This window comes from Littorina saxatilis, linkage group LG2, assembly GCF_037325665.1.
Source record: "Littorina saxatilis isolate snail1 linkage group LG2, US_GU_Lsax_2.0, whole genome shotgun sequence".
NCBI lineage: Eukaryota > Metazoa > Mollusca > Gastropoda > Littorinimorpha > Littorinidae > Littorina > Littorina saxatilis.
The window spans coordinates 77,095,051-77,121,461 of NC_090246.1; the positions used below are offsets into that span (position 1 = coordinate 77,095,051).

The 26,411-nt window shown below is 39.6% G+C and overlaps 1 protein-coding gene across 1 annotated transcript; it reads left to right on the top strand.

Annotated features, from left to right (window-relative positions):
- Positions 1–25: 25 nt before the first annotated feature.
- LOC138959763 (armadillo repeat-containing protein 8-like) lies at positions 26–21,958 on the top strand. The gene is made up of 20 exons (XM_070331372.1): positions 26–92; positions 787–857; positions 6,175–6,246; positions 8,022–8,164; positions 9,092–9,189; positions 10,288–10,380; positions 10,896–10,979; positions 11,707–11,782; positions 12,417–12,568; positions 13,049–13,255; positions 14,272–14,358; positions 14,804–14,968; positions 15,365–15,451; positions 17,117–17,212; positions 17,494–17,643; positions 18,196–18,294; positions 18,784–18,879; positions 19,320–19,395; positions 19,809–19,902; positions 20,227–21,958. The coding sequence occupies exons 1-20, from the start codon at positions 81–83 to the stop codon at positions 20,261–20,263; spliced, it is 1,995 nt and encodes a 664-aa protein (XP_070187473.1). The 5' UTR covers positions 26–80; the 3' UTR covers positions 20,264–21,958.
- Positions 21,959–26,411: the final 4,453 nt, after the last annotated feature.

A 26,411-nucleotide genomic window follows, 5' to 3' on the forward strand; every position in this document is an offset into this window, starting at 1 on the left:
AAACATTCTAAACAAATTCACGCCAGCCAAAAACTGTGATGCGGTTACAAGGGACTCTACTCTTGTAAACAAGACCAGCAATGAAAATGATGGTAAGTATCATTTCATTCGACGATGTTTTGTTCCTATACTGCTAAATATTCCAAGAGAAATTTCAGTCATTTGATTACAATTCAGTTGTCGATGTAAGCCAGCTGTGAAGAAACAGGACATTCCGGTTTTTAACTCATGCGAGTCATCGTCGACCAACAGTTTCAGTTCGTTGTGTTTGGTCAGTCAAGGGATATCTATGGTCAGCCCGAGGAGACGTACACAGTGAAAAAACCCATTTACACTTTGACCTACTGTTAGAATGTATGCATTCTGAAATCATTGTTTAGACTCCTCTTGTTAGTATACCTGGTGACTTTCTGGTGGGGTTTTTCATAGCTGAGGAATGTGCCTTTGCCCTTCAGGCCTCCTAGTGACACACAAGAATGGCCACTTGACAAGTTCGCTAACAACATACCTCAATATTATAACTTATATTTTAAGAGTAAACCCACAATTGAATATGTACAGACCCTGATTCTCACTGTAGGATTAGGAGGGGAAATAAGGACATTCTAGTTCTGTTTCATGTAGCTTGTAGATTTTAAAGTGTGTTTCCTTTCAAGTTTCAACGCCTTTAGATTTGTCTTATACTTATAGTATACTTATAGTTACAGAAAAGCTAATTTTTTTCTTAGAAATGTATTAATGAAGGTATTCAGATTAATATTGTCATTTTTAATCTAACCTCTGTAGGAGTGTGATGAGGAGAGTCCTTTTGACATCATCCTGAGCCCAGAACAGGACAGATGGCTACAAGCTACTACGTGAGATTAAACTGTCTGTCTTTCTGTTTTTCTGTATACATGTCTGTGTTGTGAGTGTTATTATCTGTCTATTTGCATATGGCCTTGGCTCAGAAATGGCGTCGAACTCCACTTTCCCCCCACTCGGGTTATTCATGGCCTAATTTCTGTGAACAGAGCCACAGAAGGACAACGGAAAGAGATTTCTTGGATCTAAGACATGTTTACCTTTCCGTTTTCACTTCAAGTCGATAGCCGATGTTGTTCTTTTGGTCGCTGTGACGCAATTTGTGCTAACTATCGGCCGAGTTTTCTCGATTTGTTTGTGACATTTTACAGTGGGTCTAATTGGATTAATTTATTGCAATAGTGTTCGAGGACATAACATAGAAAATGAAGTTTTCCTGTTCTGCAAAGGCTGATGAAATCATAGAGTATCTTTCGGGCAGAAACGGTCAATGCATCGCCGAGTATTTTCCGGAAACAAACGAAGTGATGTTCATCACGTATTGTCGTAAGGAAACACGCGGATGAATCGTTTACTACAATGAGTTATCAAAAAATACAATCGCGGTTGTTCACTCAAATATTTGATGAGACTAGACCCGAGTATTATTTGCTGGATCAAAATTCATGGTTTGCGTTGTAGTTTGTACAGAAAATGGCTTCATAGGTGAAATGTGTCAATTTGCTGTAAGATGCATCGTGATGAACTACATTTTTGATCGGACTAATATTTTATCGGAAAGGTGTGAGCGGTCACATTCCATTGTTTTAGACGCGAAATCAATAAAGGGTGAAGCGTCATTGTGAATGAAGTTGTCATGGACGAAAGAAATAGAGAACGTAAAGGTAAATGTTTTGCTGTAATTGTGTTATCTAGCGTGATGAACTGCGTGGCTATGAATAAATGTTTGTAGTTTGTTAATTTGTCACAATGCAACGATGTTTGTTTTTCTGTATTGTTTAGCAAGTACTTGTGCGTAGTTTCCGATCTTGAGACAATATTCAATTCGATTCGTACATGTGAGAAAAAAAGAAAAAAAAATGTGTATCGATCTTTTGTAAAGTGATGAACTTACATTTTATAGAAACAATTTAATGAAAGACTGGAGAAATAATCATAACTGGCATGATTTCACCAATAATTTGAAAAAAATAAAACCGTAAGCATGTTGTTATTTTGATAGACAAATGCAATGCCTAATGTCGACGTAGTTCATCACTTTTCAACAAATAAATTACACTGATCTAAAAGTTAGCGATTTTTGTTGTTATTTTAGAAATCAGTCATGAAAAAAATGCCTTAATCTAATTGTTTACCACAGATCTTCATATAGTTTTGATAAAATCAAACTTATCTCCTAGAATTACTTAATTGGCGTAGTTCATAACCTTACAGCAAGCATCTATTGTCTAATGTGTGTAAAGTGATGAACAAAGGTAACTTTTTTTTCCTTTGTCATTGATTGGAATTTTTTAAACAGTTACCTTTTACTTGTGTCAAGTTCAAAATCTGGGATGTTCAACTAATTACAAAATGTCTTCAAGTCACATGAGCATGCACAGTTCATCATCTTACATCAGATCTCTGCAATCTGATTTGTGTAAAGTTATGAACAAACACCAAAGTTTTCTCTATCTCACATTATTTTTTTGAACATATCATATTTGGAGTATTTTTAATCTTAAGTCATATATATTCTTCCATTTTCACTTATTTTGCTAATGTTCTGTCACCAAAGTGGTTTGCGGGTCTCATTATGTGTTCATCTTGTGATGTAAGGTGATGAACATTTTTCTTATTGGCGTCACTAAATCTTACTATGCTCGGTTTTTTCCTCCAATGTTCTATATTTTATGTCTGCCACCTAATGTAACTTGGTTAATGACATGTTAAATGAATTATGCAGACAGGACAGTCATTTATGTTCAATTTTTTGACAAGTTTGCTGTAATGTGATGAACATCTCCAGTTTTCATGTGATAACTTTTGAGTGCTTCAAGTTACAAGTTTTTTTTTTGCCATTGATGTTACCCTCCTTTAATGTGTGTGTTCTGGATATGTGTATTGTGTTCTAGCTCTGTTCCGTTTGGATACTAATATGTGAAATGTGACTTTGTCACGCTGTAAAGTGATGAACAGAAAAGATGGACGAGTAATTTATGTAATTGTTTCTTGTTCACGAACTTGAATTTTGTCTCGTTGATGATAACATGATAATTTATGTCACTTGACATGATGTTTCAGATGACTTTCTAGATAACGTGCGACCTAAGTTTGATTTTCTAGTTTTTGTACTGAATAGAAACTTGCTGTTCATACAATTCAACATTTCATTGCTTTAAAAGTAAATATTTGCTTGCATTATCACTCTGAAATCTGCTACAGATGCTAATTGGTACATGAATGTGATTCCATGTATATTAACTGATAATTCTGTAAGTTTTTGCTATTTTTAATGGAGGCCCTCACATTGTTGTAAGGTGATGAACTGTCCTGCTGTTTATTTTTGTCGGGAACGTAATTCCAATTACTTTATTTTGAATTTTGTACATATTTATCTTTTTGGCTTCCTTTGTCAATTTACAACTGAAATTTGTAAGCTGTTGATTCAGGTTTCCTTTTAATTGGCATGTTTATCTTGTGACATGATGTAAGTGTGATGAACAGCATGTACGCACATTTTTGTCCACTGTTAACACAATAAATGTCCGATTTCTTCCAGACTTGTTGGGTTGTCTTTGTCATCTTTTTCTCTTTGAGGTGCAGTTTATAAAAACAACATTTTCTGAAAAACACTTTTTGTCACAGTTTCTAGACACCAATTCTGAGCCAAGGCCATATATGTGTATATATCAAAACTTATCATGATCATATGAACCTGTGTGTGTGTGTGTGTGTGTGTGTGTGTGTGTGTGTTTGTAGGGTACTGTGATGCACTGTTAAGGGCAAAGTAAGCCTCCCGTAAACCATTACAGATACTGTCAGGCTTTTACACACAGTACAAACACCCTTTCATTTAAACACTCACCGCTTGAGAACATCCTGGGTGCCCTCCGTAAAGAGCGAGCAAATTTCAAAGAATTTATTTTTGCGTGGTTTATTTTACCCCTGAGCCATCGTAAACCCGTGTGATCCAGTTTCCCTTTTTCACAATGCAGTCGTCAGTTAGTAATTTGAATGCGACTCGCTGTGAGCGTATCGGCAATAGCACGTTATTATGTACCTCTGACTATGCACGAAACAAGCGGCTGTGGTTCATAAGAACTCTCGCGATGGCTTTTGATTGTTCAGAGGAACTGGCGATAGGCATAAACCATCGTCTGCTTCGAGAACCACGACCTTGCGTGACCCTGCTTCCGGGCTTTTCTTTTTTCAAACTTTCAAAACTTCGAATTGTACTGATCTTGTCTTGATGAAAAAAGAATTCTTTTTTGATTTAAGAATGTTTGTGTAACAAGCTGTCAAATTATTATTTAGATTTTAAAAGTTAGGTCTAGCGCCAAAACGCATCACAGTCCGATTGTCTACTGAGACAATCCGCAAAATTGATTCTTTGAAAATTGCTCGCTCTTTACGTAGGGCACCTGGGATGTTCCCGTTTGGTGAGCGTTCAAATGGAAGGGTGTTTGTACTGTGTGTAAAAGCCTGACAGTATTTGTGATGGTTTACGGGAGGCGCACTGTGCCTTTAATGTCACCTTTTCATATTTATATATATATAAAATTTTATAATATATATATACATACATCACAATAAAAGTTCAACACCAAGCCAGAATGTCTCATCTTTTGTTTCAAAATTTTCTTCAAAGGTACACAGACCAAGCGTCTATAGTAACAACTATAGACGTTACTATATATAACAACTATAGACGTTACGTTATATACATGTAGTTGTTACTATAGACGCTTGGTCTGTGTACCTTTGAAGAAGGCCTGCGGGCCGAAAATTTGGAAACAAAACATGAGACATTGAACTTTTTATTGTGATATGTATAAATAAGCTTTTTAAGCTTTAACAAGTTTTCCAGCTTTCATTGTGTGGAGTGGTGCTGAGGAAAAAGAGTTTCTTGAATCTATCTATATATACGGCTTGTGTGTGTGTGTGTGTGTTCGCGATGCACGGCCAAAGTTCTCGATGGATCTGGATCTGCTTCAAATTTGGTGGGCATATTCAGGTAGACCCCGGACACAATCTGGTCGATGAAAATGTTGAACACGTGCTCTAAGCACGGCGCGGTGAACGGATTTTGGTTTTTCTGTAGATCCATTCCCAGTAACTCTTCCTTATCTTCTCCAGTGTTTTGCGCGTTTATCTCCCTTCCTTCGTGTGGCGTCAATCCCGTACGGTATTTGCAAGAATACTGAATGAGAAAGAGCTTCTTCAAAATCTGAAGTTTGATCTTCCGATCACAGCTACGGTATCATCCTGAACTCAGGTCAAAATGAGTACGGCTCATTCTCTGAGATAACTGGCGATAGCCGTTGAGCGATGACTGATCAGAATGCTACGGTATGACAAGCAGCTTCAGATATTCCCGTTACTATTTTTAGAAGGTCACTGTCCAGAACGCTTTCCTTGCACCCGTTGTCCTCACTGTAAAAGTGCAAAGGTCGAATCTATTTATAGCCACGCAAAAAATCCACTGTCATCTATCTCTATATATCTATATCTGTGTGTGTGTGTGTGTGTGTGTTTGCGTTGCGGTGAATAAATACTCTGTTTCGCGATATGAATTACGAAAATAAACACTTTTTTGTTCGGCTCTACTTCTTCACTTCTTTCACTTCCGCCACACAAAAGCAGCGCTTTTCTGCACAGCACTTTTTTGCACAGGTAGTACATCTAAGTATTGCAATTCGTGTACAAAATCCCTCCCATCTTCAAAATATTGCCACTAATATATACTACCCCTCCCATCGTAAATATTCTGCATCAAATTTGGTGGGCATATTCAGGTGGACCCCGGGCACAAACTGGTGGATGAAAATTTTCAACACGTGCTCTAAGCCGGCGAACCACCATGCTGCATACTCTGTCTCGCGATTCACCCGGCAAAGCCGGGTATTCCTCCAGTTCTATATATATATTATATGTATCTCTAAATAATGTTAAGTATTTGTTTGAACAGAATTTATATTTTAGATGCAAAATGATCAGCTAAAAATAAAATCTTGTTTAATAGTAAAATATATCAAAAAGAATTTAGTTGTTTACCATTAATTGTATGTATACATGTATATTGTTTGCACTGAAGTTTGTTATGTCATTGTGTTGCAGTTTTTAGTGATACTGATACTTTGTGAATAAAAGAAACTGTAACCTTTTTAGGCAAGTAAAGCGGTTAGTCATAGGCAGCAATCGACAGAAGGCAGATGCTGTTCAACATGGAATTTTGCCCAGGTAAGTTATCTGAAGAGTTATTTGTATTACAGTTTACATGCTTATCTCTTTAATTGTCTTTTTGGAATGTCTCTAAGAATGTTGTATCTTAATTTGTATTGGGTTACGTATAATGCCTGTCGCTTATACCTCCATGTCTTTAAAGACTAAAGTCACTCAGATTTTTGGAGATCTGAACGCAATACAATAGATTATACTTTATTATGTGAATAGACAATGGTCCAAAATAACTCTGTCTGGTTTGTATGGGTTGTGAAAGACTAAATACTCTTGCTTTTACAGTGATGGCGCTAGTATTTCTTAAACCAGTACGCAAACTTTTATGCTGCAAACAGTCCAGAAAAAAACCGAAAGGCTGAGTAGGTAAGAGTCCAACTCATAGTACAGTACTGGTTTTGTTGTTTTACCACCGAAAAAAATGGTAGTTCTAAAAATCAACCAGTAGGTCATACCTGCAGCCAATTTTGTTCCGGTATTATCTCATTTCAACCGGTAAAATACCAGTAATTACCGGTTAACGCTTTTATTGAGTCAAACTTTTCCACGTGACATTATAGGCCAGTCACTCGCGAGGGATGTGTCCAAAACACAAGGACAGTTTAGGACTTAAGGAGCATGTGTGGAATGCTTGCCGTAGTAAAAGCAAGAGTATATTCACTCTTTCAGAATTTAACTCATACAAACCTGACAGAGTTATTTCCAAAGTTCATCTGTAAAAGAAGTCCCTTTCATTTTTGAGTCACTTGAGAAAAAGTGACTCTATGTAATCGGTCAGTGTTAGTCTGTCCGGCCGGCCGGCCGTCCGGCCGTAGACACCACCTTAACGTTGGACTTTTCTCGGAAACTATCAAAGCGATCGGGCTCATATTTTGTTTAGTCGTGACCTCCAATGACCTCTACACTTTAACGATGGTTTCGTTGACCTTTGACCTTTTTCAAGGTCACAGGTCAGCGTCAAAGGAAAAATTAGACATTTTATATCTTTTCTCGGAAACTATCAAAGCGATCGGGCTCATATTTTGTTTAGTCGTGACCTCCAATGACCTCTACACTTTAACGATGGTTTCGTTGACCTTTGACCTTTTTCAAGGTCACAGGTCAGCGTCAAAGGAAAAATTAGACATTTTATATCTTTGACAAAGTTCATCGGATGTGATTGAAACTTTGTAGGATTATTCTTTACATCAAAGTATTTACATCTGTAGCCTTTTACGAACATCTGTTAGTGTTCTGATGTAAGTCCAGCAGTAGATAGGTTAAGCCTATTTTAACATACTGGAAACTGGTAATCTTCCAGTAGGTATTAATTTAGTTTTACTAAAGCCTGCTGGGACACAAGTAATGGGTTAGTGCATTTGTAAACAGGAATCGCTTGACAAGTGGCCCCCTTCATCCCCCCCTTCCTCGTCCTGATATGGCTCTGCGTAGTCGGCTGGACGTTAAGCAACAAATAAACAAACAAACTTTTACGAACGTTATCAGAAAAACAAGGGAGATAACTAGCCTTTTCTGTTCGGCAACACACAACTTAACGTTGGGCTTTTCTCGGAAACTATAAAAGTGACCGGGCTCAAATTTTATGTGAACGTGACTCATTGTGTTGTGAATAGCAATTTCTTCCTGTCCATCTGATGCCTCATATAATATTCAGAACTGCGAAAGTGACTCGATCGAGCGTTTGCTCTTCTTGTTAATTAGATAATTTATTTTTAAATAAAGCAGAGAAATCACTGTATAACTTGTGGATTACGTGATTCACTGCTGGTTGCTTGCAGACTGCTGGAATGGCTGATTGATGAGTCTGTGCCGCAAGAGCTGCGTACAGAGGCGGCCGTAGTACTGGGCAGCCTGGCCTGGGGGACGGAGGAGAACATCCAGCACCTGGTCAATGCAGGGGCCGTGCCAGTACTTCTCAGAGGTAGATACAACAGTGTTAGTGTTACCTGTGATTCTTCTTCTTCTTCTACGTTCCCGGGTTACCTGTGATGAAATGACATCTTTGGACCAGCCGAAAGTGTCCCCACAGGTACAGATTGGTAAAGATACTAGGCAGAGGGATCACAGAAGGTATCCTTTATTGGAAGGTGTCCTCACATCGCACATACCAGTGTATATGATGCAACTTTTTTCTTCTCCGTTGAGTCATAGATTAAATGGCCTTCCCCCCAACACATTTTTTTATGATTTTTCCAAGAGTTTAATATATCAGGTTTGGCTTTTTGCAAGGGACAGTAGTACTGCATGACATGAAAAACTGATCTTTGCAGGGCAGAGTGTGTGGTACCTCCTTTCTGCACACACAAAAAGCATTACATAAGACAAGTCAAGACTTAAGGTGATTGAGAGTGGGTCCAAATATAATGATTACGCTACTTGTATTGATTTCATCAGTTATTGTGCTTATGAAACATGTGTCATTAGTAGCATGTTTGTCTAAAGTAAGGTACAGTGAACATCTGTATTTTATCTAAGGATTTTAAACACAGAGAACAAGTCCTAAAAGGAAGCGCCAACACAGAACTTTTAAACTTTTAGAGTACACATTCATTCATGTTGTCTTAGATTCAGTATTGGAGGTTCAACTTTCATTCTGGCCGTTCATGATTACGGGCCTTGTATAATGATGGTTTGACTCAAGAGAGTATAACAGTTTTGGGCTTCGATGAATTGCAAGACATCTTGTCCTCTTCTGAGGAATTTGAATTTATTGGAAACAAAGGCTTGATTTTGCTTTCATGTCTGAATATTTAAATTTAATGAATATGTATAAAGAATAGAACACTTTCTATATCAAAACTGAAAACATATATCAACTACAATGTACAAATCTGTTCGACATTTTCAGGACTGTCCAACACAAGTCTCGCCCATGTTGAGGCATGCCTGCGCTGCCTTCGCACAGTTTTCATGGCTCCCAACCCACCTGTAAATCTTATTTACCAGGTAAAAATGACGTCTACATTATTTAAACATATATTTTTTGAAAACCATCTTTCATGTATGCTGGCAGGGGTGCAATAATAGATGTCACACTTTTAAGCTGCTTTAACTCATTCGCTGCGCGTCTAAATTTCCCCTGTGTTCCCTGCCAACGCGCGATTTAGAGCCATTTTGAAAAAATTATTAAAAATCAACAACACAAGATAACCTTACATACCTTATGTTTTTGCAAAGTTTGGAACTTACTCTTTTAGAAAATATATGAAACATTTGAAAGTACATACCTTTTGTTGTCTTCATATCCAGGCAAAATATCCAATTTGAAGCAAAACAAAAAAACTTTCTACGTCATGGGTTCATCATACACAATGTCATGATCGACACTTGCATTGCCCGAATCATCACCCAAATGATCGTCCATTGGCACAAAATCGTCACCAGAATCTAAAATATCATCTCCACTATCATCATCACTGAGGTCAAGATCAGAACCGTACTGAATAACACGTTCTAGCACTCTTTTCAAGTTACTACGTCTCAGCAGAACGATCCGCCATCTTGGAAAAGTCAAAACACGTGGGTCGCACACCGTCATCAAAATTTTTATTAATCCCAACAATTTAAGGGAAGGAACTGTTTACAGTGAATGGTACCACTGTAGACAGATAGAAGTTCATTGCAGGGGTTGTTTCCCTTGGTCAGCAGGACCGTTTACACCGTTAAAAATTCGTGATATCCGTCGGAACTCAAGTACCGGCACGCAGCCAACGCTAAACACAGGTGTCTGAATTCCAGTTCCGACACGCAGCGAATGAGTTAATGCTTTTTTGTGGAGCTAATTTTGGTTTGAAACTGCTTGTTCTTTTTTTCTTCTTTTTGAGATCAGAGAATATCCAATCATGTCCTGCCTAGCCTACAACAAGGGGAAGGCTTATCAAGCCAACTTCACCCCTGTCTCCACTATGTATTGGTCTTCTCAGTGAGTTTGAGATGTGAGTTGCAGTACAAGTGTATTCAAATAGTCTTGAGCATTTGTGAATGCAAAAGCAGCATGCAGATGCTTGTCTTTGGTAATTGTAATATATTTATGTTCACTTTCAGGATGCAACTATTATCCCACATCTGCTCAACATCATCTCACGCACAGCGCAAACCAAAGAAGCAATTGCCAATATTCTTGCCAACTGCTGCACAGTAAGTCTGTTTCCTCTTCCAGGTCTTAGGTCACTTTCACACAACATGTCTGGTTAAGTAAATGCAGAGGGTAACGCTTCCAACTTGTGTAGTGAGTACATGCTTGTGACCTAGCACAGCCTGTGGTACAGGAATCAGAAAAGGCCAGGTGCATTGTGTAGGTAGTCATTTAGATATTTTGTGTTTTTCAGTGCTTATTTAACGTAGCATTGAACAAAGTAATACATTTCGACATCGTCGTGGAATTTTGGTGTAACCCGTTTTAAACAGCCTTTCAGAAGAAGGACGAAACTGATTATTTTTATTATGAAATATTGTTTATATTTGTTCCTGTTGTGGATAGAAAGATAAAAGAATGTTAAATCATGTATTGTCAGTCGCTTTTAAGAGAATATTTCTCATGGATAATGATTTACTTAGTCTAAAGCACAAAAACATCAAAATCGACCGGAATCGAGTTACGCCCAAATTCCACGATGACAGCGATATTATGAACAGTATGCTATTTGTTGCAGTGTTTGGAACATCAGAACACACTGTGCAAGACGGGTGCCATCTCGGCCCTGGCACCTCTCTTGACAGATGGCACTCTTTACAAGGTGAGGCCAAACTTTAAGGCCCCCCCCCAAAAAAGTTGTATGTTTCTGGTAACATGGCTACAAAAAATAGGGTAGGTAGGTAGGGATTTTTTTTTGTTTTTTTGTTGTTGTTGGTCAGGGTAGAAAATAACTATACAGTGACACAAAGAGACTGGACTTACTATACAAAGAGAAAGACAACACATTACAAAACAAATGAGACAAAAGGGATGCAGGGTTATCCCCCTTGTGTCATCTGCCATCTGTTACTTTCATTTTGACGCCTTTTTTTGCTTTTTTTTTTTACAAATGCAATAAAAAAAAAGTCTAGGGTCGGCGGGAAAAAACTAGGTAGGGTCGGGTGACCAGAAACATACAACTTTTGGGGGGGGGCCTGAGGGTTAGAACGTACAAGAAGACAGAAGTGCAGACTTGTTAGATTGTTTGTTTGTTTGCTTGTTTTAGTTCTTGTTGATATGCAGTTGAAATTGCTTTTGTGATCTTAATGTTTTGGGCCATATCATTTTGAATTTCTTTCATGATTAATTGATAAAAATAAAAATAAATTCTTTTGGGGCTGCATATTTTGTTCGTAGTGTTTGCATTCCGTGCATCTTTGTTTGATGAAAAGTCTGTCGGTATAAATTGCTTGTGATCCATAATTTGAGCCAACTGAATGTTGTCTCAGTACGTCACATGTTTGTAAAATAATGATTTAAGTTTTATATTTATGTTTCTCCTCTTTTAGATCCAGATGCCTGTCCTGAAGTGTTTCGCTGCCATGTGTTACCAGAATCCTGATGTGTGTGCTGCTGTTGCTTCAGGTACTGTCTGGCTAGTATTAACAGTGGTTAGTGTTTCTGTTTGTTGTTTGTTTAAATATCAACTTTTTTCTTAAAAAACCGAAAAGAGCTGCAGTGGAAAGTTGAGCGTAGAGTGGATGCAGCAAAACAGTGACTGAAATGTTCTTTACTGAAAGGTGTGACTGATACTTTTTATTCCTGAGGATAATATTATTCTTATAAAGACTACAGGTGGTATTAGTGTGTTCAGGAGAGACTGGACTTGTTGCAAATGTTTGTGTAGATTCAGTAGAGTGTTGAAGCACATTAGTGTGTGATTCGGCTACATAGTGCTCGTTTTGAACTTTGACAGATAGTTTCGGTGAGAACCTTGAATGGTTGAAAACGACGTTAAACACCAAAGAAAGAAAGAAAGAAAGTTTCGGTGAGTTTGGATGCAGCCTGGGAGTGTCTAAGTCTTATAGTTGTGACCAATCAGAAGCGAGACCAGAGGATGATTGTTGATTATTGTATTCAATGTTTTCCCTTCTGGTGCCAAGAGACTGGTGCTGGACAACTCTTGTTTTTATTTCCCCTTAACACGTAAAAAGACAGGTTATCGTTGAAACTCGTGATTGCTGGCCTTGCAGTAAACTGTTTTTCTTTTTCTTCACAGCAACATTTAATGGAGTATCCGTGCCACAGTTGATTGGGAAGCTACAATGTCGTGACAAAACTTCGGAAATGCAGATGGCTTCCGCTAAGTGTCTGACCTTCTTGCACAGAGGTGGCGCCATCTCTGCCAAAGACAGAATTATTGTCCTTGAGGTAATACCCGTGTACGTAAGATTAGCCGGATCTGATAATTTTCACCTGCCCTCAACATAGATAAGAGAATTTGAGTGCTGAAATGAAGCATGTATGTATTGAGAGCTAATTACTAATTTAGGTCTTTCACATGTGTTTTACTATTGTATGTTTATTTGTTAAGAAGATTTGCACAGTGGTGCTGATATCAAATCTATAAGAATTATATCACTTTTTTTCCAATGGAGTCATATTCATTTGTACATTGTGTACGCATGTACACGATAAAGATCACAAGCTTCCAGCAAAAGTCTCAGGGCTTGGAAATATTGAATATGCGGATGTAGGAAAAGAAAAAATATATTGGGTAGCACAGTACTGTATGGCAGCTCGCTTTCCCCAGTGAGAAAGCAGTCCGAATTTTATATGGAGGTAACCTCACAGGACTATATGAAATTGTATTCTTATCCTTATCCTTGTATCCTTTAACCCTGTGCACAGACGTTACCCACACTGGTGAGGATGTGCAAGAAGGATCGCACACTGGATGAGAACGTGGAGGGAGCAGAGACGCTGTCCTACCTGATCCAGGAGGACCAAGAACTGCAGAAGATCACCTCCGTCTGCGACCACTCTATGAAGGCGCTAGCCGAGTACCTCACCTACACCGACATCCAGCAGCTTGACTCGCGTCAGACGCAAAAAAAGGTAGAGTAAGTGTGTTCAGTACAAGTGAAACCGCCCTTTTCAAGACTGCCCAATTTTAAGACTTCCTCCCTTTCAAGACCCTGTTTTCTCAGAGGTTTTGCTCATAACCTCTGCAAATTAACCCCCATTTTAAGACTCCCTCCTTTTTGGGACCTGATTTTCTTTGATTTTTAGGTCTTAAAAAAGGGATTCCACTGTAGTGAACATTTCCAGAATGCGTTCTGCTGCCTTGTTTGTGATGCTAATTCTTGGGGGGGGGGGGGGGGGGGGGGGTAAAACAGACAAAGGAAAGTAAGCGCTCTGAATATACACAATATGGGTAAGTGAAAGTTTTTTTGAAACCAGTCTTCTGGCACCTGAGAGAATAACAAGCATTAAAATCAAAAAGTGAAGCGACTTTCATACTTCTTCTTCTTCTTCTGCGTTCGTGGGCTAAAACTCCCACGTACACTCGTGTTTTTTGCACGAGTGGAATTTTACGTGTATGACCGTTTTTTATCCCGCCATTTAGGCAGCCATACGCCGTTTTCGGAGGAAGCATGCTGGGTATTTTCGTGTTTCTATAACCCACCGAACTCTGACATGGATTACAGGATCTTTTTCGTGCACACTTGGTCTTGTGCTTGCGTGTACACACGGGGGTGTTCGCGGACACCGAGGAGAGTCTGCACACAAAGTTGACTCTGAGAAAAAAATCTCTCGCCGAACGAGGGGACGAACTCACGCTGACAGCGGCCAACTGGATACAAATCCAGCGCGCTACCGACTGAGCTACATCCCCGCCCCGACTTTCATACTTAGCCCAAACCATGTTCTGTTAGCTACCAAACATTGTTTTTGTATCACAAAAGCAGCCTTTGGTTTTCTTTTGGCAGGCGTGAAGTGCAAATGCGTGTATTCATTTTGAAACCGCTTAAAGTTTCTGCTTCGCTGCCTTTTGTTTTGTGTACATGTGTGTTATTGATTTCATGTGTTGAAAAAAATGAGTGATAGTGAACAATATGGTTTTTTTGCAGGCAGTGAACTGGGGCAACGCCTTGAGGACAGCTGCCTTCCAGGCTTTTGCTGCTATTGGAGCAAATGATGAAGAAATCAGAAAAAAGGTGTGCAATTTCTTCCTATGTATGTATCCTTGCCTCAGTCTGTAGGTACTGCCATCCAAATTGTGTTCTTTTTTGTTTGCCTGTGAGGAATTTATTGCTTCATGGAATATGATGTTTCTATTATGACATGAAAGCATGGTTAACTTCTGATAGCTTCCTTAAACAAGGTTGACCTTTTCTTCTTTGTTTTATTTTTACACAGGTGTGCTTTTTTTTGTTTTGGTGGGTTGTTTTTTTGCATTTTGTTGTTGTTGGTTGTGTGTGTGTGTGTGTGTGTGTGTTTATGTGCGTAAGTGCATGTGTGTGTCTGTGTGTGTGTGTGTGTGTGTGTGTGCGTGCATGCGTGCCTGTGTGTGCAGTTACACTTACAGTCATGGACTTGCCCTCTCCTGTAACTTGGACTGTGGTGTTATTGTTATTGTTTGTTCTAACTCTTTGCCGTCAGATTATTGCCATCGACAACCTGATAGAGAGCGTGGTGGCGGGCATGAACAGCGATGACCTCAAGGTTCAGGTGGCCGCCTGCAGGTGTCTCCACAGTCTGTCGCGCTCCGTCCAGCAAATCCGAACCACGTTTCAGGACCACGCTGTCTGGAAACCACTTGTTAAGGTGAGATGAAGAGAAAAATAGGTGTACTTAAATACCTGCATGTGTGTTGTGTAATTAGCACCCCAAAATCTCAGAAAATCATGTTTTAAAAAGGAAGGAGTCTTAAAACAGGTAAATTTACCCAGGTTATGATTTGAAAATCCCAAAAATCAACGTCTTAAAGGAGTAAGTTTTAAATTAGGGGGTCTTAAAAGGTGGGTTCTACTGTATTCAGCAGTCTCCATGTGTGAGGTTCACCATCACACTGAATAAAAACAAGTGTACTCTTCTTTCAGTATTTGCTGGAGATAATCATATATTCTGTTATGTAACTACATGGCTGGTGGGGGTGGGGGATGGGGGGTTTTGAGTAGGAGATAGTTGTGGCTTAATTTGAAATCTGGAATTTTGTTTCAGTTGATGCAGTCCCACTCGGATGATGTGCTGAAAATTGCCTCGTCAACCATGTGCAATTTGCTGCTGGATTTCTCACCCAGTAAAGAGGTAATGTTAACATTCAGTATGGCTTTTGATGCCTTTGTGCTGTTAGATTTGCATACTGCAGACAGAGACATCAATCAATCAATATGAGGCTTATATCGCGCGTATTCCGTGGGTACAGTTCTAAGCGCAGGGATTTATTTATTTTTTTAATTTTTGAGTCACTTGAGAAAAAGTGACTCTATGTAATCGGTCAGTGTTAGTCTGTCCGGCTGGCCGGCCGGCCGTCCGGCCGGCCGGCCGTCCGGCCGGCCGTCCGTAGACACCACCTTAACGTTGGACTTTTCTCGGAAACTATCAAAGCGATCCGGCTCATATTTTGTTTAGTCGTGACCTCCAATGACCTCTACACTTTAACGATGGTTTCGTTGACCTTTGACCTTTTTCAAGGTCACAGGTCAGCGTCAAAGGAAAAATTAGACATTTTATATCTTTGACAAAGTTCATCGGATGTGATTGAAACTTTGTAGGATTATTCTTTACATCAAAGTATTTACATCTGTAGCCTTTTACGAACGTTATCAGAAAAACAAGGGAGATAACTAGCCTTTTCTGTTCGGCAACACACAACTTAACGTTGGGCTTTTCTCGGAAACTATAAAAGTGACCGGGCTCAAATTTTATGTGAACGTGACTCCCAGTGACCTCTACACTTTGACGTCTGCTTTGGTGACCTTTGACCTTTTTCAAGGTCACAGGTATGTCTTGAAGAAAAAAAATTGAAATATCATATCTCTGAAACTATTCATCGGATTTGATTCAAACTTTATAGGATTATTCTTTACATCAAATTATTTACATCTGTATTGTGTTGTGAATAGCAATTTCTTCCTGTCCATCTGATGCCTCATATAATATTCAGAACTGCGAAAGTGACTCGATCGAGCGTTTGCTCTTCTTGTTATTTGATGCAATTTATATCGCGCACATATTCAAGGCGCAGGGATTTATTTATGCCGTGTGAGATGGAATTTTTTACACAATACATCACGCATTTACATCGGCCAGCAGATCGCAGCCATTTCGGCGCATATCCTACTTTTCACGGCCTATTATTCCAAGTCACACGGGTATTTTGGTGGACATTTTTATCTATGCCTATACAATTTTGCCAGGAAAGACCCTTTTGTTAATCGTGGGATCTTTAACGTGCACACGCCAATGTAGTGTACACGAAGGGACCTCGGTTTTTCGTCTCGTCCGAAAGACTAGCACTTGAACCCACCACCTAGGTTAGGAAAGGGGGGAGAAAATTGCTAACGCCCTGACCCAGGGTCGAACTCGCAACCTCTCGCTTCCGAGCGCAAGTGCGTTACCACTCGGCCACCCAGTCCCACATGTGGCAGACATGTTTACAGACAGATGCTCACACACACACACACACACACACACACCACAAACACACACATACACACACACACACACACACACACACACACACACACACACACACACACACACACACACACAAAGACGGATACAAACATAATCTTTCAAAATCGAAAGAAAGTAATTCATTCCTCCTTTCATCTGATCCTTAATCCCTCATTTCTCATGTCTCCACTGCACGCCCCTCATTCTTGCACCCCCTCCCCCGCTTTCCCCCTCATGCCCTTGTCAGACACAGTGCAAAAAGAAAATGATCTGACCTGCATTTTGGGTGTACAGGACATTTTGGAGTGTGGAGCCATAGATATCCTGACTAAACTGTGTGCCAAGGAGGATGAACCACCCCTTCGACTCAATGGCGTCTGGGGACTAATGGTAAGTTGGCCTACTTCCAACTGTGTATTGCTCATTTCATGCGGCACCTTTGGTCTCATACTAGTGTCAAATGTGTTGGAGCAATCAAATAACTTCTTTTTTTTCTGTAACATTTTGTGCAGTGTCCACTTTGAAAATCATCCATCGCTGATGCTCAAATGATTTACATGTCATACCTCATATGTTTTTGCAACCTGCATAGCATTTTTCAAGACACACCGCTCAACTGACAAGGAAAGCGTACTCCTTGCTTGCATAACACTGCTGCATTTTTGTCCCAGAACCTTGCCTTCAACTCGGAGCAGAAAGTTAAAATGGAGATCGTGGAGAAGCTGGGCTCAGAGCTACTGTTTGTTTTGCTGTCTGAACGAGACCCCGAGATCCTCATGCGTACCTTGGGCCTTCTCCGGAACCTGCTGTCAAAGAAACAGGTGAGTGTGGGAGATTTACATTTTCAGGGGTTTAATTTAATGAGGAAGAGGAAATGGCTTGTTTTTGAAAGAAAAGTTGGATGACAAAGAAGAACAAAGAAAACAAAGCTGCAACTATATGCAAACCAAAGTCTCAAGGCTTATGCAAACCCCCAGTCTCAAAACTGCTACTGCTACCACTACTTTGTTGTGTGTTGATATAAATGCAGTGCAGTGTTTCCTGGAGGGTGTTTTGTTTTTCAATTTGAGGATTAAGTGGAATCAAAAAAATCTCTTTAATTTATAGTATTTGCACCAGCGAATGCGGTTTGGTCTGGCTTTCTTGTTTGACACCCCAACATCCAAATTTGTTAGTTTTATTTGGTATTAAACACTAAAATCTGGGTATTTTGTGACAGAAAACTGACATGCTTAAACCAGGAATTCACTGAATATTTAACAAAACAAAAGTTTATCAGATACTCCTTCCAGTGATAGCCTTTTTCTACTGATCTACTGTGCTTAAAGACAAAAATTAATGTTAGTAACATTACAATTAGCCTCTTCTCACAGCACATTGACAACATAATGATGACGCATGGAACGCAAGTCCTGCAAGCTATCAAATGTATCCTGGAGGCCGATTATCACTCTGCAGACATCAAGGAACAAGTTAGTATATCTCGTGCAACCTTTTCCTTTACTGCTGGGCTTGGAATGTGTAGTCTGCTGTGTGAACTGTTGACGGAGTTGTTCTCCTGTGCGTCATGCTTTCAGGAACTTGCACACAAAACCAAGCTTTCCTTGTCCTTGTGCTTTTCACAATCAGCTACATGTACATTTCTTTTTTTTTTATGTTATTTTAGCTAATTTTGTTATTGTTTGAGTGATTGCTTAATTGACTGATGGATTTATTGAGGCATTTATTCTGCAAAATAATTTTTTTATTCAGCCATTTTCTTGTGTTTAATAGTGTTTTAGAAAACTCAAAGCTTATGCAAATGTTTCCCAGCTGTTCAATAGCTGACTTCTGTTGCTGCCAGTTTCCCTCATGAATGTCAATGAACAGAACAAAAATAATTAACTCAGAACTCAACTTGAATTATATAGTTATTACTGATGATTATTCTTGATGGACACACATTGTGTGATTTGTTTCAGACCTTGTGTGTTGTTGCCAACATTGCCGATGGTCCACAGGCAAGAATGTCAATCCTGAGAAATGATGGCGTCATGAAACAAATGATTGCCTGCATGGTAAGACTTCATCAGCCAAGAGACTGAATGGGAGAGAAGAAAATATTGTCCATCTACATTAGTTTGTCAGTCTACCTCTCTGTCTGTCTGTCTGCCTATTTGTCTGTCTGAATGTCTGTCTGAATGTCAGTGATAGAAAGAGATAGGGAGAAAGAGAGATGATGGTGATGGAACTTTATTTAACAAGGCCCGATAGAGGTTTAAGGCTACGCCTTTTCTTACAACCTGAAAGAGAGAGAGAGAGTGTGTGTTTGTGTGTGTGTGTGTGTGTGTGTGTGTGTGTGTGTGTGTGTGTGTGTGTGTGTGTGTTTGCACACACACCTGTATGCCTGCATGTGTGTCAGTGTGTACATCAGAATACGTACATGCACATGTAGTAGGATGGAACAAATGCTAGAGTAACTTGTAACATGATGTCTTGCATTGTATCTTGTTTGCAGCAAGCTTACGGTCAGTCCAACCTTCAGATTGCTTCCCTCTATGGGATCCTCAACTTTATCAATGGAGAGGATGCAGGTAAATAACAAGAAGTTGTGGAGCGGAAGTTTTGTACACATTTCATTGTATTAAAAAGCTCACATTTTCATAAACTTTATGGTTTTTTGCATGAAAATCAGAGAAATGCAGGGATTATTGGGACAATTTGTTTCCGTTAAATTATGAATATGGTTGACATTTACCTTTTTTTTTTTATCCTTGTGTATGGCTGTTTTCGTGTGGTATTCATGACTTTTTATCTCCTTATTCTTTGAAATTGTTTTACAAGCTAATTTAAAAACCTTTCTCAATAAAGTGGAACCTCCTTTTAAGGTCTCCAAAAATCTGAGAAAATCAGGTCTTGAAAAGGGGGAGGAGTCTTAAAAAGGAGGAAGTCTTATGAATTAATTGACAGTGACTTTGACCTTGTTCTATGCACCTGTCTGTTTCAGATTCCTTTGAACGATTCAGAATCTTGCGAGAGAAGGGAGTCTATAATTTGCTGCAGAAACTGATGCACTCAAAGAATCCCCATGTATACGAGAGGTAAACTAATTTGTGATTTTCAGTGCGAGCTGGAAACTGCTTGTCTATCTGTTTGCATGTGTATGGTTGATGATTTGGATCTGCAGTGATCATATTTTCATATCTTTACTGTAGAACTTGCCTTGTGCTCAGAGGATTTTTGATTTCACATATGTTTCACATTTAAAGCAGCCTTGGGCACTTTTCACTCTCTCTCTCTCTCTCTCTCTCTCTCTCATTGTTAAGAAGTTAGTGCTGCATTAATGGCATACCGTGTTCAAATCGACTCCTTGGATTACATAATTATTTATTTTTGGTAAACCTCCTTTGCTTGTTTTCTTCCAGAGCCAAACATGCCTTGAACCAGTTCCCCAGCACCTGAACTGTGGATGCAGCAATACAGCTGTGAAACGTTTTGTCATCACACGGAAATGAATGTGTTTCAACCAGCCATAGACAACTACCCTCATTGACAGAAACAGTTGACGGGAAAATGGAATGGGCACAACAGTTTGAGTGGTTTTGTACTACAAGGGTTGATAAAAAAGTGATCCTTCCTTAACTAGTGGCATATGAACATTCAGAAGAAAAAAGAATTAACTTCACATGTGAAGAAAGATGATCCACCACTGTAGCTTTCATTTCATGAATCCTTGTGGAAATGATGTGTGGTGCAGTTAATATAACTTTCAGGTAGGCCTGTAAATTAACAGTTGAAAAGAACTTACTGGCTATCTGAACACTCAATCACACAGATCTCTCTTGGGTTTTTGTGCACACTCTAAGCACAACACCAGTTGAGCTCCGCCATAATTTTGTTATTCTAGATGTTGCCAATGAGACATCGGCAACGAGGGCACATTTTTAATAGGCGATTTTTGGAAATAACGCCGTCGGATTTGTATGGGTTGTGGTAGAGTGACCTCCGACAAACAAAGGAGGGACTAATCACTAGTGAGGGGTATGTCGGAAACAGGTGGACCGGAGCAAGTGTTCCAACACACCCCTCGCTAGTGATTGGTCCATCCTTTGTTTGTCGGAGGTTTTGCAAGAAAAGGTCACTCTTCCACAACACCTACAAACCGGAAGGAGTTATTTAAAAAAATCGTCTATTGAGCATTTAATAGAGAATTAACTGACAAAGAAGATAACCACGGGTTGGTTCATGATTCATGTGATCAGCAGTTGCACATGTATACATGATAGTGCAAATAAGAATGAATGAAGCCTGTCTCAGACAAATTGTTTAGTGGTTATCTTCATCATAACCAGTTGCTGTTTGATAGGGTGATGTGATAAATGGAATTTTTACTGCAGTGTAGGGTTAACATTTTGCTGACTGAGTGGAGAATGTTAGGTTATTTGTGCACACATGCTACATACTACAGTAGAACCCCCCTTTTAAGACCTCCAAAAATCTCAGAATATCAGGTCTTAAAAATGAGGGAGTCTTAAAATGGGGGTAAATTTACAGAGGTTTTGAACAAAACAAGTGAGAAAACAGGGTCTTAAAAGGGGGGTTCCACTGTATCAACCATAAAACAGCAGCTATATCTTGACTGCAGGTTGGTTGCCAAGTTGTATCTATCTCAACAGGTTGGTGTACTTTTTAATTGAAGAGTTTGTTACATTTGAGGATGTACATGAACTTGAATCATGTCATAGATATGAAGTAACTGATCACTGTGGACATCTTGTATTTATTGTGGAATGTAACATCATTTGGTAGTGTATGCAGTCACATATTTTAATGGACATTTCAGGAGTTCTGTGGAAGTTTGTGTTTGAGAAGGAGTAAACTGACAGTAAACAAGACTATACTCCTACGAGAGAAAATGCAGAAGGAATGCCTATTTTGATGCATTTTTGTCACCTTAGCTCCAACGCAGTTTACATTCAGATCCTCCCTCTTTTGTGTGTATGTGTGTGTGTGTGTGGGGGGGGGGGGGGGGGGGCGTACAGTATGTGCTGAGTAAACTTTCATCAGAACTTCTCATGTCTATGGGCTTTTCCATCACTTAAATTGTTTTGTTCATTTGCAATTGCATACATGTATGTGATAAATTTTGTATCTGTTCTACAAGTGTGTTATGCTTTCTTTATCATGAATTCACCCACTGGTATGTGTGAGAGTGTGTGTGGGTGGGAGGGGGGGGAGGCAACGCATGCAAACTCACTGCAAACACGCAAGTATATGTACCGCAAGTATATGTACCGCAAGCATGTGTAACAACAGAACTTAAGAGACAGTCTCCCTCATCCTTCTTGCAGTTTTATTCAAGTACTGTAACAACTTTGATTCTGGAGAAATGCAGATCAGCTGCTGGGTCAATACACACAGATCAGAAGAAAAATAGAACCCACAAAATACACACACCAATATTGTTTTAATACAACCACACCTGCCCATTATTAAGACCAGCCAAAAGGATCTACGATGACATTTTTGTGTCTATATTATTCACCTGTCTCTAGCAACCACCTGTCAAGAACGACCACTTTTGGATGGTCTCTTGGGTGGCCGTTGTAGAGAGGTTCGACTAAGCAAATTACAAATTTCTTTCTTTCTTTATTTGGTGTTTGACGTCGTTTTCAACCACGAAGGTTATATCGCGACAGGGAAAGGGGGGAGATGGGATAGAGCCACTTGTCAATTGTTTCTTGTTCACAAAAGCACTAATCAAAAATTTGCTCCAGGGGCTTGCAACGTAGTACAATGTATTACCTTACTGGGAGAATGCAAGTTTCCAGTACAAAGGACTTAACATTTCTTACATACTGCTTGACTAAAATCTTTACAAAAATTGACTATATTCTATACAAGAAACACTTAACAAGGGTAAAAAGAGAAACAGAATCCGTTAGTCGCCTCTTACGACATGCTGGGGAGCATCGGGTAAATTCTTCCCCCTAACCTGCGGGGGGCAAATTACAAATTGATATGTACTGATCACACACATTTCATCAGAGATAATGCTCACAGGGTTGCTCCCAAGAAGATTTTATTGCTAGAATGATTAACCAAGTGAGGCAGAGTGCTAAAAACATGATGTAAAAAACCAAGGGAAACAAGAAATCTAAATATATAGACATCAAAGGTAAGTAAGTTCTGCTGCTAAAAATTAAAGAATCACATTAAAGTTCAACCGGTAAAAATCGGAGAAGGGTGATAAACCTTGAAAACAAGCCTCAACAGAATTAGCACCATTGGTCACGCCTTGCTACTGTTTAACCTTCAACGTGAAGAACAACAACACTAAGGGCTTAAATTGCCCTATAATAATTCTGTGTTGCACTCTCAGTCAGAAAAAGTATTTCAATCAGACAACAGAATTCTTGCATAACATTTCTTCTTACTGTACCTAAATACATTATTGTAATCACATGGATCATGAGAATGTGCCAGTGTACAGTCATATAGGGGGAAGTTTGTGCACGCGTGCCTGTGCTTTTAACGTAAACAAAAAGTGATATAAAATAAACAATTTTATCATGATCATGTTTTTATTTAGGTGCATTATAATGGAGGTAATGACGTGCTGGACCAGGTACACTGCAAGCATTTCGATATTTTCCATTGAAGATACAATCATTTCTAATCATGAAAACCACAAGGAAAGAAGAAGGAAGGTCACGTGATAATGAAACATAGTCACAGGAAAACGGTATCAAACAGGAATGTTCTCTAGAGTTTGGAAGGCAAAAAAAACACCATCAGCATTAGGACCTGTCTTTTTCACATCTTTGGCAGAGTACAGCAGAAACAAAACAAAGCAAAACAAACTGTGGATTGAGGAGTGAAATATCACATGTGGCTTGACAGCAAATCATTTAAAGACACAGTCCTTCCCATGCAAGTGTTTCAGCTGACCATCTCAGAACTGCCTACCAGGTTCTTACATGGGATAAGACCAACCTTCCACTGGGACACATAAGATAAATCAGCATCCTGTGTGCTGTCTGTGCAAGAGTGAATTTTGTTTTGGTGAACGAATTTCTTAACGAACACTATTTATTTATTTATATGGGAGATTTATATAGCGCTTGACGTTCTCTAAGCGCTTTACATATTAATTTCTGCCGTGTGAGATGGAATTTTTTATACAATATATCACGCATTCACATCGGCCAGTAAATCTCAAGCCATTACGGCGAATATTTACTATTCACGGCCTATTATTCCAAGTCACACGGGTATTTGGTGGACATTTTTTATCTATGCCTATACATTTTTGCCAGGAAAGACCCTTTTGTCAATCGTGGGGTCTTTAACGTGCACACCCCAATGCAGTGTACACGAAGGGACCTCGGTTTTTCGTCTCACCTGAAAGACTAGCACTTGAACCCACCACCTGGGCTAGGAAAGGGGGAAGAAAATTGCTTACGCCCCAACCCTGGGTCGAACTCGCAACCTCTCGCTTCCGAGGCAAGTGCACTTACCACTCGGCCACCCTTTTCCCGTACTAAACACAAGTGGCTTTTTGTGAAATTAATGAACAAAATTCTCACTCTGCACCGGAAGCAGACAGGATGTTATATATATATATAGCTATTCTGATGGACACGTGGGGGAATTCGAGGGCTGTGATTGGATGGTCTCACACATCCCTTTTCCGATCATCAAAGCATAATGCTACGGAAGTCGGCCATTTTTGCCAATATCCAAAAGCATATTGGCAATAACAAAGACGCATGGTTCCGGTTTCTTCCACGTGTATAAAGTACACGCATACCTCGCCAGGTTTGTTTATGTGACAAGTCGACAGACGATGCCATTTGCTTTGTGTGTTTTTTTGTTGTTGCTTACTGTACATGACATACATTACGTGTAAAATCCAGTTCTTTAACAGGCAACAAACCTTGCAAATTTCCAGAAGCTGCAATCTGAAGCGACCTACTCTGATTCTAGCAGACGATCTCTCCAATGTTTAACACAAAATCAGCAAACTCTCTGTCACATTGAACGTCCATTGTATAGTGCTATGTTGAAATGAAGTTACCGGTCTGAAACATTTAGTCGTTTCTTCTGAGACAATCCTTGTTCTCTTATCATATATCCTTGTTCTCTTATCATCGACAGATGTACCGCAGTCTTTTTTCTTTCTTTTCTTTATTTGGTGTTTAACGTCGTTTTCAACCACGAAGGTTATATCGCGACGGGGAAAGGGGGAGATGGGATAGAGCCACTTGTCAATTGTTTCTTGTTCACAAAAGCACTAATCAAAAATTTGCTCCAGGGGCTTGCAACATAGTACAATATATTACCTTACTGGGAGAATGCAAGTTTCCAGTACAAAGGACTTAACATTTCTTACATACTGCTTGACTAAAATCTTTACAAAAATTGACTATATTCTATACAAGAAACACTTAACAAGGGTAAAAGGAGAAACAGAATCCGTTAGTCGCCTCTTACGACATGCTGGGGAGCATCAGGTAAATTCTTTATCGTCCCAACCAATATGGGACTCCCCCTAACCCGCGGGGGGGGGGTGCGTTTCTTCATCACGCCTGATGTACAAACTACAATGCATTATTCAACTGACAGCTTCAGACCTGAGAAAATAACCTAACAACGGTGATGACAAGCAACAGATCAGTATCCTTTTCTTCAATTCAGCATTAATTCCCTGTGGTTTTTTTTTCTATAACCCAATTCAAAAACAACTGAGATGTTTATTTTAATTTTTGTAAATGTTGGTGTATTGGACAAAATCTATTCAAGCGTAAAAGCAGACATATAACATAGATATCCTTATCCATGAGGTTAACAATACAAAACAGAAACAAGTGTTCTCAAACAATCGGTGATAATTCTGTTTTATTACCAGGTAAGACTTTAGGATAATTCAAGCGTAGACTGAAGATATTTATCACAGTAAGTTTGACACCCAAAGATGAAATAAGTCGCATGAAGCAATATCAAACATTTAGTCAATATGATAGGTTGAAACTAAAAGATCAATATTCAAAACTAGCCATAACCGAGACTAAATGTAGTAAGTCTGGGCTAGCAGAAGACCGAGACGGGTCTCGCTCGGCTCCGCAAAGAATGCGAACGTAGTACCCATTTTCTTTAATTGTAAGTACATTTTCACAGTAAACATGGCATATCTCCATATGTTTGGATTCAGTAGATAATAAAGATTAAGATGAAATCACTGGGACAGGCTGATCTTTCTTAACCCAGTGTGGGATTTTCAGTGGGGCGACCACCCCCAACCCAGCGCGTCCCCGGGTGGCGGATAGGGGAACGGTCTTCAGATATGGAGATCAGCCGCTTGCGGCCGCGGACCAAACTGGCTCCGGGTGGGATCCCGGAAAATCCTCCCCCCTGTGCTCTCAGGGTAGGACGTACGGGCCATGAGCTAAGGGTGAGGTAACCCCGACAGAAAACCCCGAATGCTGAAGACGGAGGACCCGGGCCGCACGGCGCATTCTAACAAACCATGGGTACACACACTTACGCAAATGATGACACAATCAACCAGCACAGATGGAAATGGCGCTCGCCCATTGAGGACCCCCCA